Source organism: Vanacampus margaritifer, chromosome 6 (assembly GCF_051991255.1).
Source record: "Vanacampus margaritifer isolate UIUO_Vmar chromosome 6, RoL_Vmar_1.0, whole genome shotgun sequence".
Taxonomy (NCBI): Eukaryota; Metazoa; Chordata; class Actinopteri; order Syngnathiformes; family Syngnathidae; genus Vanacampus; species Vanacampus margaritifer.
The window spans coordinates 5,352,699-5,366,799 of record NC_135437.1 but is presented as its reverse complement, the minus strand read 5'-3'; the positions used below and the strand labels follow the sequence as shown (position 1 = coordinate 5,366,799).

At 39.5% G+C, this 14,101-nt stretch overlaps 3 protein-coding genes across 6 annotated transcripts; 2 read left to right on the top strand and 1 right to left on the bottom strand.

The window, feature by feature from the left end:
• The first annotated feature begins 237 nt into the window (after positions 1-237).
• Positions 238-4,427, top strand: pdf (peptide deformylase, mitochondrial). Of its 4 annotated transcripts, none has more exons than XM_077568235.1 (4): positions 238-309; positions 1,661-1,710; positions 1,978-2,595; positions 2,695-4,427. In XM_077568235.1, exons 3-4 carry the CDS (start codon positions 2,019-2,021, stop codon positions 2,850-2,852), a joined length of 735 nt encoding a protein of 244 aa, XP_077424361.1. In that variant the 5' UTR covers positions 238-309; positions 1,661-1,710; positions 1,978-2,018; the 3' UTR covers positions 2,853-4,427. The 4 variants fall into 4 exon arrangements, with proteins under 4 accessions (XP_077424361.1, XP_077424362.1, XP_077424363.1 ...); XM_077568237.1 differs by having other exon boundaries at positions 260-458; XM_077568236.1 differs by lacking the exon at positions 1,661-1,710 and having other exon boundaries at positions 246-309.
• spata2l (spermatogenesis associated 2-like) lies at positions 4,426-8,986 on the bottom strand. The gene is made up of 4 exons (XM_077568234.1): positions 8,597-8,986; positions 6,948-7,326; positions 6,544-6,834; positions 4,426-5,531 (listed from the first exon to the last, which is right to left on the bottom strand). The coding sequence occupies exons 2-4, from the start codon at positions 7,311-7,313 to the stop codon at positions 4,560-4,562; spliced, it is 1,629 nt and encodes a 542-aa protein (XP_077424360.1). The 5' UTR covers positions 7,314-7,326; positions 8,597-8,986; the 3' UTR covers positions 4,426-4,559.
• A 52-nt stretch (positions 8,987-9,038) lies between these two features.
• LOC144053612 (uncharacterized) lies at positions 9,039-13,909 on the top strand. The gene is made up of 6 exons (XM_077568241.1): positions 9,039-9,205; positions 9,691-9,798; positions 10,744-10,883; positions 11,034-11,130; positions 12,041-12,165; positions 12,830-13,909. The coding sequence occupies exons 1-6, from the start codon at positions 9,121-9,123 to the stop codon at positions 13,004-13,006; spliced, it is 732 nt and encodes a 243-aa protein (XP_077424367.1). The 5' UTR covers positions 9,039-9,120; the 3' UTR covers positions 13,007-13,909.
• The last annotated feature ends 192 nt before the right edge of the window (positions 13,910-14,101 follow it).

Genomic DNA, 14,101 nt, shown 5'->3' with positions numbered 1-14,101 from the left:
AAAATGTTACATGAGCCAAACTGTATTATCAGGCTGCAAATGCAGAACGAGCCAAAAGTTTGGTTTAAGTTAACACAAATGGTCCGCAGCCCATTATGATATTGACGTCTAGTCCAACACAAAATGAGTATTCGCCGTATATATATTGGAAGTTGCACTTCCGTATTTTCTTCAAAATAAGCTAAACGCTGCTTCGTGTGAAATACTTTTATTGTGACATTACTGCCTTATATTCGATGTTGAACCCGGAACTGATAACTAAAGCTGTTTGCATATGTTTTTTCAAGCAGCAAGTTGGGAAGATAACAGGTACTATTTATTGATTCAAAATAAATACTGTACATTTATGTTGTGTTGGAGTTCTATGGCCAGCCATGAAACAGCAATTGAACAAGAGAAGCAGCATTTAAATTTGTGCTTCAACTTTCATGGTCCGACCAACATCGATATGACATTGAGTAGGTATTTGTGTGACCACTGACTCTCCTTTCCATTGATATAAATATACTTATTATAATTATTAAGAAATCTGTGAGTCTTTAAAACGAGTGAAAATGCACCAATGTTTGGCCAATGTTTTAATGCAGAAAAATAATAATCAACGCGGCTCGAGATTTTAGGTGTGACCATTTCTTGGTGAATTTGAGTTTCATAAACATTCAGTCCATCCATTATCTGAGCCGCTTATGTCTTCATCCTAATTTTAAAAGCTGCCCTCATTAGAAGCTTGCTAAACAAACAAAGAGACAACATACAATAATGATGTTAATTAATTAATTAGTTAATACTTCCGGTCACTTCGTGAAACAATCGGTAAATTCAGGATAACAAAAATCCTCAATATTAAATGGGAATTTTCGACACAAAATAATATGAAGGCCTAATATGTAAAGTATTTTAAATGTAGTAAAATACAGCATATAGGCTATATAATGAGTGTGTGTGTGTGTGTGTATATATATATATATATATATATATATATATATATATATATATATATATATATATATATATATATATATATATATATATATATATATATATCGGTGCTGTGCTTAGAAAACAAAAATTAAGAGTTAAAAATGAACAAACACAACATTAATTGTTAAAATACCTCATAAGAAACAGATAGGTGGCTTTTTAGTTTATAAAATTCATTAAAATAGCATTGGAAGCGATGGAAAACATTAGGGGTGTGAATTGCGTAGTACCTGGCAATTCGATCCGTATCACGATTTATAGGTCAAGATTCGATTTGATGCCGATTAATCCCGATACAAATCTATAAATTGATTGTTGCGATTTTTTTTCTTCTTCTTTTTTTGTACTCAAATTTAGAAAATACTAATCAGTAAACATGTACACTGTAAGATTTGTATGAAAATGTATTTATTTATCTGAAACTTCAGGCTTATAACTGAGCTACTGTATTTAACAAACAGGTTGCAGTCCGTTTCATGTTTGAACAGCCCTGAAATAAAATATTAAGACTTAATGTTCCATTAATAGAACATTCTTCCATGCTTAAAGTGTGAACCCTAAGTAAGACGTTTTGTTGAATATTTCCATCAAAAATTGATGTTTAAAAATCGATTCGAGAATTGTGCACTGTAAGATCGCGATATATTGCCGAATTGTTTTTTTTTTTAACACCCCCTAGAAAACATGATCTTGATGAGTGAAGGCAACACACAAGGGATCTGTCAAACTGTAAGTCAACAAATGTGCATGTTCATCGAACAAGAAGTATAGTAAAACATAATGAATACCAATATATGGATTTGAAAAATCAAACTTAAGTTTTTGAGGGAGGTTTTGTCGACTTATTTGGGCTATGTTGTCTGTGTGGCTTATGCATAATTGCTCTTTTGAGAAATGTCAAAGTACTTTAGAAGAGAAATTCTTTACCTGATGATGCGGTGACCTGGCAAACGGATGACATCTTTCTAAATCAATTCCTGTGTCACCTTCTTGTAGAAGCGTGCATCTTTTCCTGACTTCCTGACTCTGCCCTCACTATGGCCCGGTGTTCTTCAATGTTCCAGCTGTCAAACGTGGCTTTAAGACATTGTGCAGCTCCTTCCAAACATTTTCCACACGCGTTCCCAAACTCATGTGCACCTGATGCAAACTCTTACTCCACCAACATCAAGATGAGGTCCTACTTTCAGACCATTAAACGCAAGATTATATCCCCTCCCAGTCCTCCCTACAATCATGTATGTCAGGTAGGGGACCCGATCCTGCGGTCAAAAGCTGCAGCAGTTGACCCAGATGCTATTAAAGGACTTGAGATCCAAAAGGTACTTAACACAATGGTCAAAGTCATGCGTAAAATTGAGTGTGTTGGATTAAGCGCCCCACAGATCGGAGTGCCGCTTCGAATCGTGGCCTTGGAGTATCCTCAGAAGATGTTGGATGACAATTCGCCCGTGTCTAGAAAAGCTCGTGGACTCTCCGTCCAGCCGCTGAGAATATTTGTCAACCCCCAGATGAGGGTGCTGGATTGGCAGATGATGTATTTTCAAGAAGGTTGTGAGAGTATCTGTGGCTTCTCTGCCACAGTTCCACGTTACCTGTCTGTGGAAGTATCAGGTACACAATTTGAGAACTGAATTTGGTTATAAATGTCATCTGCAAAAAAAAAAAGAAAAAAAAGTGAAAATACATTATTTTGTGTTCATTTCCCGCTAGGTCTGAATGAAAAAGGAGAAGATACGACTTGGCAGGGCAGCGGTTGGCCAGCTCGAATCCTCCAGCACGAGATGGACCACTTGGATGGGGTGCTTTACATTGATCACATGGACAGCAAGACTTTCATCAATATCAACTGGCAGGCATACAATGACTAGAAAAGGTCAAGATCAGGCCACAAATTGTTTGACTCTTATCTGTGATGGAAACAAACATTAGATGCAAGCATAAAATACTTATGAAATATGTTGGAAGTACCAGTACATAACTGGTGCTACACAGATTTATAACTTATTCACTGTTGCGGACGTTTACATTTTGTCAACTGGAATCCAACCCTATGCTTCCAGCAACTGTATTTGTCAAGTATGTTTCAAAAACATACTTGTTACAGTATATTGTTTTTTAACGGGTAGGGGTGAAAGATGCCAGCCGCCATCTATCGCACTGTATTTGTCCGACATTCTAAATTTGTCTGCAAAATTCTTACCTACTTGTATAGCCTCTTGCTGTAATGACGAACAGACGTCGGTAGATGGCAGCACTGTAGCACTGGATTTGACAGCATACAGACAAAAGTGGAACGTTGACTCGGCTAGTCAGGTTGGTTATGAGACAGAAATGCCAACACTTAAGAAGTCGGACGAATTAAGGCACCTCTGTAAAAGATTATGTGTACACAACAGGGTATATGGCAGGACAGAAAATTTGAATATCGAGGGAAAGTACATTAATTTGTGTCAAAAAGTGCAATTTAGGTATATTTGTTCACCAAACACAAATTGAAATATTTCAACCTTTTGTTTAAATATTATCATGGCAGAAACAGACCAAAAACATACAAGTTACACTTTTTGAAGCTACTAAAATAAATGTACTTTCCCTCAATCTTCTAATTTTCTGACCTTCACCATATTCCTAATCTGCACGTGCTGCAGTACACAACTGGTCACCAACTCTGGTCCACAAGTTTTACATGTTTCCCTCCTCCAACACACTTGATCTGGGCCAGTGCTAATTTTGTCAACGAAAAATTTTTGTCACAAATTTTTTCCCCAGACGAAAATGAAACAAAAACTAAAATAGAAGGCATTCATTGATATGAAGACGACAACTAAATTGACTGTAAAATGAAAAAAAAAATCACAAAATCCAATCAGAAGAATTAATGAAACGCAGATGTGAAAGCTTTCTGATTAGCTGATCATTTGAATCAGGTGTCTTGGAGGAGGGGAAATATCTAATACATGCTGTAGGATAGGGGCCCTCTAGGATTGGAGTTGGTGACATCCTGGGTTAAGTTCACATAATGAATCTTGAACCCCCAGTTAAATTAAAAAAAGTCACTGGACTGACGTTCAATCAGGGCGTCAGATTAAGTTGCTAGAACAAATTAATGTGTTCCTAAATTAACCCAATATTCATTTTAACTGGGCAAAATGTGTCAACGGGCAGGTACCACTTCGGTGTTACCTAATTCAGGATTTGTCTGACATTGTTTAGATGTTTATCAAACAAACAAATTGGGTACATTATGTCCTCGTGACCATGCATATAATTGTCTATCTGCAAACAACAAAAACAGTTTGTGTGGCAGTGATTTACATATTCAAGGGGCCCCAAGAGTGTAAGCGGAAAACAAAAGGGGACTGTGTAAATATGGCCTGTGGCCAAGAATTAAATTGAGGAGCAAAGGTGGTATGCAGGCCTAAAATAAAAACGTTTCACACAAACAGTTGATATTTTTTTATTAAGTCAAGGCAACATTTTAGCATTTGGTTGATTGTGCTTCTTACCCCCACGCCCCAACCCAACTCTTAAGGCACTGAAACTAGGATAAATTTGGCCTTACGAATGCTGACAAATCACAGAGTAGATGACTGGTCAAGTGTTTGGCCACAGACGCACAGCAGAGGATTTCTATACCAACAAACAGTACAATACTCACTTCCACAATAGCTGCACAGAACCAAGGGCTTTCTGGAACAAGCCTTGCCACAGGAGCACTTGCCCAGAGTTTTCAGCGTGTGCTGACTTAGGCAGGAATCCAACTCTTTGCAGGGAGCAGAGTGGAAAACTCTGCAGCTGAGGCACACAACCTGCAAGTCCAGGCGGTTGCGCTCGCAGCAGTCATGGTAACTGATTGGAGGATAAAAGGGGCTCAGCGGTTTGGGGTTATCGCACAAAGATAACGAGGACATTGTCGCGGCGCTGCTGCTGAGTGTTGGCGGCACAGTCAAAGGTTGCGGTCTGACATTTAGGCTGCGAGGTGACGCCGCGGCTGCCGATTCTTTCATCGCGCTAGGCAACAGCACTTGGTGTCCTTTCTGGGAGCAATGCTGAAGCACGGCACAGGAGCTGTCATGGACCGTGTTGCACTCCATGCACTGGTTCAAGTAGAGGTGAGGAGATTGGAGGCAGCTGCAAAGGGTGTTGCTTTCAACCTCATTCTTTCCCATCCCTGCCGACGTATCCTCCATTTGAGCGTAAGCTTGTCGATCCAAATGGGCCGTTGCATCCCCGCCTGCGCTCATTCTGGCCGAGGAGCCTCTGAACGCTTTGGATTCCGAATTGCTGCTAACCTGGCAGCTAAGTGTTGAAACGCAAACACATTCTGTCGTGGCTTGGGAGGATGAGGACAGTGCTCCATTGTGGTGCAAGTTAACAGGCAGTGTGCCCCACGGTAACGAGCGGGAACTGTCATCATTAGGGACAAGCACGCCTCTCTGCCCCCCATTAACCTGCTTGTCTGTATACAAATCCACGTCAGATTCCTCATCAGACTCCATCAGTGGCTGCTTGAATCCCATCGTCCGCTTCGTGTTGTCCAGCGCAACCTGCAGAGACGCACGGCACAACATACATGAGCAGCTTTTAAAAGGTTTCATGTGCAGTTTTGAAGCAATCTTCTCATGACTCAGGATGGGCGAGTACCGATGCCAGTTATCAGTATGGGGCTGATACATGGGCTTATTGCAGTGTATCAGTACTCGTGACAGCAACTGATGTAGCCGTTTTACAATCACGAACTAGAAATTAGAAGAATATAAATTTACCAACAATTTCATGCTATTTTAAGAGAAAATGCTATACTGGGATATTAAAAAAAAGACTTTCTTTAAAATGATCTGTCATTGTTTTTTTATTTTAAATATTATGTCTCAAAATTAGGGATGGGCGAGTACTAATACCAGTATCGGTATCAGCTCATCATTAAGCTCTGATAAAGTTCCTAATCATTTGAATCAGGTGTGCTGGAGGAGATACACAAACTATGCAGGATAGGGGCCCTCGACCACCAGAGTTGGTGACCCTTGGAATAGAGTGTTCAACGTGCATGGATGAATGGGCATGAGGCCATGACCGTAGTTTTGGGAGTTGAATAAATCCAAAGCTTTGAAATGGTCTATTGAATGTCTAAAATTGGGAGGCATGTTAAACAGCCCAAGACCTACCAAAAAAAACCAAAAACTTTTTCCCATTGCTCGGCAGAGAGCCCGCCGCCATTCTACGTCACTACGCACTGAATGCGTTGCGGCATAAAGAACAATGGCGGCGTACGTCCAAATAAAGTTTCCTCTCCACTATATACATAAAAGTGATCAAGTGTGATGGAATTGTGCTTTATTTTTTTCTAATCCAATTTTTATTGGTGTCATTGTTGAAATTTGAAGCAGATTTTACTCTGGATGATCCACTGCACAGTGCATATTGCCTTTTTTCTTCTCTAAAGGTGATATATTATATATGAGATCATAGACCAGCACTCAACTCCCATGTCTTGTGACATGCTTTGGTTAAAACGAATGACAATGATTCATTTCCAAAGTAGAATTAATTCTGACATACCTGTAGGACATTTCCCCGCAGTCTCTCTCTGACCATGCAAAGCTCCCACTGGGCCTCACCGCTATGATTGTCTAGGGCCGTCATGAGGAGGCGACACTCGCAGCGCGCCAGAAAAAAGGCGCACGACAGGCAGAGGAGATCATCCAAAATCAATGGGTTGACTTGGAGCAACTGGAGATGAAGCTGCTCCCGCCGTGTGGAGCGTTGGTATCCGAGCAAACCAAACAGTTTCTCAATCTGTGCCGTGGACAGCACCGGTTTGATGAAGTGGGTGAACATGCCTGAGTACATCTGGGAGACAAACATTATAGGGAATAAATATACTTTTTTGTTGTTGTTAAATACTGCATTAGTTACTAAAGAGAATACACAGCATAAATCAAATATTTTATAAATCAATTAACCTTGACAACTTTGTACTCTTCCCTCCAGGGTCCAAGATACAGGTTCAAAGCAGCTTGCTCCAGAACCTCAAACGCTTTGGCCAGGCTTCGCAGTCCTCTTCTCGCTTTGACTCGCTTGGCGCTCCCAAATTTGGGTGCTTTTGTTGAATCCGCCTCCACTTTGAGTGATTCCTCCATAACCTTGAGAGGATCCAGACTCAAGCAGTGCGTTTCTTGGGCATTTTTGTTGCTCAACAGCTCCTCCGCCTGCTTCCACAGATCCTCGTCGCTGCACACCAGGGATGAACCTCGCCTCACTATTTGCTGCTCTAACGCGTGATCATAAGCAACCACTAAATGTTGCGCTCGTTCGTCAAACATGCTCATCTTGGGCTAACAGCTGAGAAAGATGAGAAAAAAGATTATTAATAATGACATATGGCTTGCATGGACAGACAGATCAGTGGCAGCAACTCATACATTGGCTGATCAACTTTTTTATGATTAGCATGTTAATATTTATGGCATGTATTATAAATTCAGATTGTTGTTAAATTAAACAAAGAAAAAAAGTCTCTGCAGTGCCTGCCCACCCATCAATGTGATGTTTCACAACCAAGCCAATCTTCACACGTTGGGTTGCCATTCTTAAAGCTCACCTAGTCGAAACACTAACTTTCTAGTCTTTAGACATCCATCACGGTAACATATTCGTTGTTGGCGCCACAATAGAGGTGTTGGGATTTAGCAGTGGCTCATTTGCATGAGACAGAACAGCTCTATTTAAAAAAATAATAATCTTCACAGACGGGGGAAGTGGTTTTAAATTGTGGAAAAATGCATAAAGCATGTAAAGTTAGTTAAGAAATGATATCAGAATATCTTCTGAATACAAGGGAGCTAACCTTATTTGACTTTTTTTCTATTAAACAGTTGACTGGATGCTTGCCAAAGGTGCATTATGAATAATATCTGGACTAAAACTTTCAAACCATTATTATCACTAACACTTGTTGATGAAAAACTGCACAGATACGTGGAATTAACTCCTTGGTTTAGGTCATTACTTGATCCAATAATTCGCATGACCCATCCACTCCGGGAATTTAATCTTAATACGTTAGCATTTAATACAAATGTGAAACTAATCACAGCGACAGTGTGAATATTATTTTGCAAACTGGTTTACCCAATCCGTCACAATCGCGAATTGTTTGTGTTCCAGGGAGCGACTTCCTTTTTCGCAATGCGTGTCACAAATGTCGACTAAAAAAAAGGGTGGAAAAGCCTTTCTCCATTTTGGTTTTGGAACATGTTCAGCAAGCGACATTTTTAAGAAACATGGTCCGCCTCCCTCCCAAAAGCACTGAGTCGAACTCAGGAAATAAAAGATAGCCACTAAGATTACAATGGCTATGTTGGACCAAGCGTGTGTGTTTTTTGTTTTGTTTTTTAAATGCGCCTAGTTCAACCACAACCCTGACCAAGAAGTGTTATATTTCGGATTTTAGAACATTCTCCGGCCAAAAAACAAGCCATTTTTTCAGAACGTCAACAGCTGTGCACTACATTCAACGGTAACATCCTGAATGCTCAGCTATGCTGTGGAGCACATAGCTCGACAGACATGGTTGTTGAAAACAAACAAACCAACAAATGCGTAATCTCACCTGTGATTGTTTCTTCAGACTATAAAATTAGAAGATTTTTGGGGCCACGGTGTCGAGCCGCATTTAGCCACTTGACTGTCAAGTAAACAGAGAGATATCTGGCCGGAAGACCTGTTGTGTCACGTGACACGTGGCTTGAGGTGCGTTTGGTTTCGAACCCGCGTAGTTTGTGTGACTGGAACTTTCGAAAACAAAATCTGGGATTTCAAATGAACAAAAAGAAATAAAATAAAACATTAAAGAAAATAATACTGTATAATGACATACGCCGTATAAGTCCCATATCAAGCGACATATTTTAATATTACGTCAACTCTCAACGGGTTCTTGGTGGCCAGGACGGCTTTACTAAAAAGTCATACAAACTCAGTTGGACGGTTAGACCTAGGGCGTGGCTTCTGTGCAATTGATAGGGGGAGGTTCAATCGCTCCCTAATTTAAAAGCCACTTTGCTATGAAGACCGTCACAAGATAGCAATCTCACCACTTGAGTGGATCCAGAAGGCAAATTCGGCTAAACTGTCATGTCCAAGTCAGACCGAGTGGTGTTGGTTCTGGGTGGCGCGGGGACAGTCGGCTCTGGAATAGTGAAAGCTCTTCTGGATAAAGGTAAGATCGACTTGGAGAGAACGCACACGCACACACTGCTGACTTTTGGGTTGTGTTTACTTTGTTGGCAGTATGTAACTAATCAGCAAACATTTGAAATGTATCAGGACTGTTTTGGCTGTGCATAGGTCAAGTTCCACTCTATGATGCATGCTTAAAACCAATCAATGTTTAATTTATTTGGGATAGTTGTAACACTTTATTTAAAACAACAGCATCTTCAAAATTCTGCATTTTGTGCCTGTTTGACGGCTCTTACAATCGAATAGTGTGGCAAAGATGCCATTATGGACCATATATGTGCATATGTCTGATTTTAATTGAACTGATGTTAAAATATTTTAATGCTGAAGTGTATCTTCAACAAAAAAGGTTCGAAGCAAGCAAATGTAAAAGACTTAATTAAGCCTCTCTACAGAGGTGCAGGGGCAGCTCTGTTCTTCCGAGATGTCCATATGTCTGAGCGTATGTTTTATTTACTGCAGGTTTCAAAGTTGCAGTGATCTCGAGAGACAGCAACCGACTGGAGAGACTCAAATCATTAATCTCTGCCAACATGAGAGACAACCTCATCACAATAGTGGGGGATGTAGGTGAGTCACGCAAGTGATTATTATTATTGTTATTATTTATTGTATTTCCCAAGTAAACCCATCATTATTGGTTCATTTTTTTTGATGCAAGATTTGGTCTCTTTAATGGGCCAATACAGATTAAGTTCAATACTTGTTTTTGGTGGTACTTAATTAAAAATAATTGATGACAATATACTGACCAAGATGATGGAAAGATTATAAAAATGACCAAAGTATTGCAAACCAATCTTTTAAATGACAATAGGACATTCCACTTCATGATTATTTTTTTTTGGGGGGGGACAGAAGTTTTCCTGGATCAGTTAGCCAAAATTAACCAATTAATTAGAAAAGAAACATAACAGATATGATAGTATTATCATTATGAAATAATAATAACAATTGAATCAGAATTTCCTCTTGTTATTATGGGGAACAAAAACTATATTCCAATGGAGATTGTCCTCCTCCCCCTTTTCTCCCTTTTATGAGCATGAAATAGTAGGGCTTTTTAAAGTGTTGTAAGCTACTAGTAGCTTTACTGGGGATTTTTTATTTGTCGTTCAGTGACCTCATCCTGCAGTGATCGTGATCATGTCAGAATAATTTATTCCGATCAAATGTGGGATATATGTAAACACAAGTTGCAATCAGACTGTTTTTTTGTTTTTTTTAAAGGATTCATGTGCACAGTTTAGTTCCAATCCGATTACTGGTCGGATTAAAGACATTTTGTCCATGTAAACATAACCTAGTGACATGGATACGTATGGTGGCAGAACGCCATCACTTGGAGGGTTGCACAATTGGTATGCATCTTGGGAAATGTAGTCAATGCACAATTGAGACTTTTTAATCACACGTTTGTCATGATTAGAGCTGCAGTTGTAGACGCGTTCTTGAACTGTGCTCTGGTGTTGTTACTGAATGAAGTCTGTAAGATGTCCTGTATCCATCTGTCAGGATCAGAAGACGGAGCGGAGCAAGCAAAGCAGCTCCTGCTCAAGAAAGTGGCAAAGATTACAGATGTCGTTTCCTCGCTGGGGTTCAGTTGGTGGCAGGGAGGACCTCCACATACACAGACCCTCAAAGATCTGCACTGGGTATGTACTGTATGCACAGAGGGTTAAAGAGCTACGAGGTATGTTGGGGGTGGGAGTACTGCATACAGAGGGGTAACAGTAATCGCTTTTGTGTGATATTTAATATTACTGGTGAAAACAAATGTCTTATGTGTCTTTGCACATCTCCAGGTCATTGAGTCATTACTTTTCAGTACATTTGTGTCATGGAAGGCATTCTTTCCTTTGGTGAGGGATGACGCCAAATGTAGCTACACTTTTATCACAGGTGAGAACTCATCAACAATTCCAGCCCATATCTGATCCTATTCATGTTGACTCATTCACTGCCATAAATTCTTTAAAAAAAAAAAAAGATTATCAAAAGTTGGTAGCAAGGGGCGTTTAAATTTTTTAATTGTAATTAATCGCATGACTTCACTCGTTTAACTCACGATTAATCACAAATTTTATATCGGTTCTAAATGTACAATAAAAAGATTCTAGGTTTTCATACTCTTGTTAAAGTAAGTGGGGAAAAATGTTAAACTAATAGAAATAGTTAAAATGAAATTTTGACGTTTATATGGCAGTAAATAAATAAAAAGAAGATAAAAAATTCTGGGCGTCAGGCGATTAAAGTTTTTAATCCTAATTAATCGCATGACTTCACTAGTTAATTCGCAATTAAACACAAATTTCATATCTGTTCTAAATGTACAATAAAAAAATCTAGGTTTTTATACTCTTGTTAATAAAAGTGGAAAAAATGTTAAACTAATAGAAATAGTTAAAATGATTTTTTGACGTTTATAGCCGTCAATGGCAGTGAATGAGTTAATAATGTCTTTTGGTTTTTCGGGGATTCCAGTGGTCTCCCAACTCCAAGGTTCAGTCCTCAGCTCCCTCAGTGTGACTTGTGCAAGTCATTAGCTTTCAACCTCCAAATGTTCCCTCAATCAACATAAAGCACTCAAGCGCCTAAAACTGCCATTGTAGTGAAAACCTTTTCCAGAGAAATGAAGCCCAGAAGTAGGAAGTCAATGTGTAATGTTAACAACGTAGCTGCTCACTTTTTCAAATCTGAGGTCCAGCCTTGCAAAAAAAGTGATGCTCTCCAAAGGTTTTGTTATTGTAGCCTGTGTTTGGAATTGTTTAACATTCAACCAGTATCAATGCGCGTTTGGTCTGCATCACAGGAGGAGCAGGAGAAAAGCTCCTGATGCACGGGACGGGTTTCCTGACTGTAGGAGCTGCGAGTGCCCTGGCCTTCTGCCAGGTTCTACGAGACGAGTACCCGGAATCGCCCTGTAAACTCTACCAAGTGAGGCATTCATAGCACTACAGAGCAAACCATAACTAAGTACTCTTGGGTATTACAATTGATTTAAATTATGTGGTACCTTGACTAAGGAGTAGGGATGTGATGGGAAAATGAAGCTTCATGAACCACTTGCGATATTATTTTACTCCTCCTAGATGGTGCTCTTGGTTGATAAAGGCTAGTGTAATGGAATGTGATCATATGTCCACTTGCATCTTGGAACCAAAAGCGCCATCTAGAGGAGTAAAAAAGAAAACACAGGTGCTTCATGAAGTTTCATTTCCCCATCACTAGATAATCTCACAATATTAAAGTTGTCACGATATCGTATTGAAAACATTACTTTTCGCCCGCTTCAAATATAGCATTATAAACTACATATCCCATGATACTTTGCGCTGCTGAGACAATAGGAAGACACGCTGCATTCTGTTTGCAAAGTAATTCAAGATGGCAAAGAACTTACTGGCATAGCTTTATTTAGCTCTTTGTCTTTCTCCCCCCCAATAGTGTGAGATTTTTATAGTATCACCAACTTCCCCACAATATCGTGATAATTGTCGTATCGTGTACAAGTGCATCCCAAAGAACAGTTTGATCGAAACCTTCCATCGTCACCTTTGTTGCATTCTCCCCATTGTCTTGTCTTGTTTGGTCCTGGCAGATGAAGATTTATACAGGTGTTGCTACAACAGAGGGAATGGCGCCTGGCTACTTGAATAACCTCGACCTGGGAGAGGCTGTTGCCACACTGGTGGAACGACAAAACGCATCGCACAAAGTCTTTATCATCAGCTGCTCTGCAGACTTAAAAACCATCTTTGCGGATGGAAATTTGTAACATTTAGAAATGTTACTCTCACCTAATTTCCTAGAAATAGATATATGCTGCAACCGTTTTATAACATGGGAATACCTGAAGTCATTATTTTTAAGAAAACTGTCTAACTTATATAAGTCGGATATCAGGTATGGAGCAGACAAAGTGGAGATCTTTCAGTCAATGTCAGAGCTATCTATCCATAATTACGATCATTTAAATGCTTAAGTTCAAGTAAAAAAGTAAACATACCTTAGTGACGACACTACTTGCAAGTACTTCTTTGCTGTGCACCTGTATAATGTGCTGCTTGTTTGTAAATCATGCATATTATCAATAGGCAACAATGCATATCAGTTGAGGTCTACAGCGTGTTTCGGCTTGTCTTGTAAGTCACGAGCGTGGATTTCTTTGTAGACGAAATACACATGTAGCTACGTTTCTCACAATATTCTTTGTCGCTAGATAAAATTGTGTTTGTCTATGAGTCCGGAATCTTGAATGTTTCGTAGTTTCTTTTCTTTATTTTATTTAGATTGTGATACGTGATCTCCGGTAGAACAGTGCTTCTCATTGGTCAAGACAGCCGCCTTAATGGCCTCTCTGACTGGCTAGGCGAGGGCAGTGAATTTCTAAAACCAAGTATAATATCGTGTACATAAACAAAGCCATGATGATAGTATACTTTTATCATTAAATATTTGACTCCCACCCTTTTATTGGGTCACAAAAATACACGATAAAGCCACTGGGCCCACGGACTATACTGAGCAGTGTGTACTAAACAAATGTTTGTTGAATGTCTGTGTGTGTTTTTTTTTTAAGTTATCAAACACAATTGAGTTATTTAAAAACACTACAATTTGGTTTTGTAGAGAAAACGATCTGCAGAAATATTTCTGAATAAAGTTCTAACTAAGTTCAGCTTCATCTGTCTTCTCATTTTTCCTTACTTCTTCCTGTCAAAATGTCCTACACACGCACACAGACGGTTGTATTTCATATTCGGTCAACACGCCACCGTATTGAGTCTTTCTTTCTCTTGAGTGTGAGCTGGTTCAGTGTTGGCAAATTAGCACAGACACAGCCTACCAGTGGTGGGCAGTGGCTTTCAGA

Bases quoted from the DNA above. Each gene is read 5' to 3' on its own strand.
- pdf (XM_077568235.1), top strand. From the start codon at position 2,019: ATGGCCCGGTGTTCTTCAATGTTCCAGCTGTCAAACGTGGCTTTAAGA. The intron at 2,596-2,694 runs GTACACAATTTG...ATTTCCCGCTAG, and splicing joins CCTGTCTGTGGAAGTATCAG to GTCTGAATGAAAAAGGAGAA.
- spata2l (XM_077568234.1), bottom strand. From the start codon at position 7,313: ATGAGCATGTTTGACGAACGAGCGCAACATTTAGTGGTTGCTTATGAT. The intron at 6,835-6,947 runs GTTAATTGATTT...TTTGTCTCCCAG, and splicing joins AAGAGTACAAAGTTGTCAAG to ATGTACTCAGGCATGTTCAC. The intron at 5,532-6,543 runs GTATGTCAGAAT...GCGTCTCTGCAG, and splicing joins TGCGGGGAAATGTCCTACAG to GTTGCGCTGGACAACACGAA.
- LOC144053612 (XM_077568241.1), top strand. From the start codon at position 9,121: ATGTCCAAGTCAGACCGAGTGGTGTTGGTTCTGGGTGGCGCGGGGACA. The intron at 9,206-9,690 runs GTAAGATCGACT...TATTTACTGCAG, and splicing joins GAAAGCTCTTCTGGATAAAG to GTTTCAAAGTTGCAGTGATC. The intron at 12,166-12,829 runs GTGAGGCATTCA...TGGTCCTGGCAG, and splicing joins CGCCCTGTAAACTCTACCAA to ATGAAGATTTATACAGGTGT.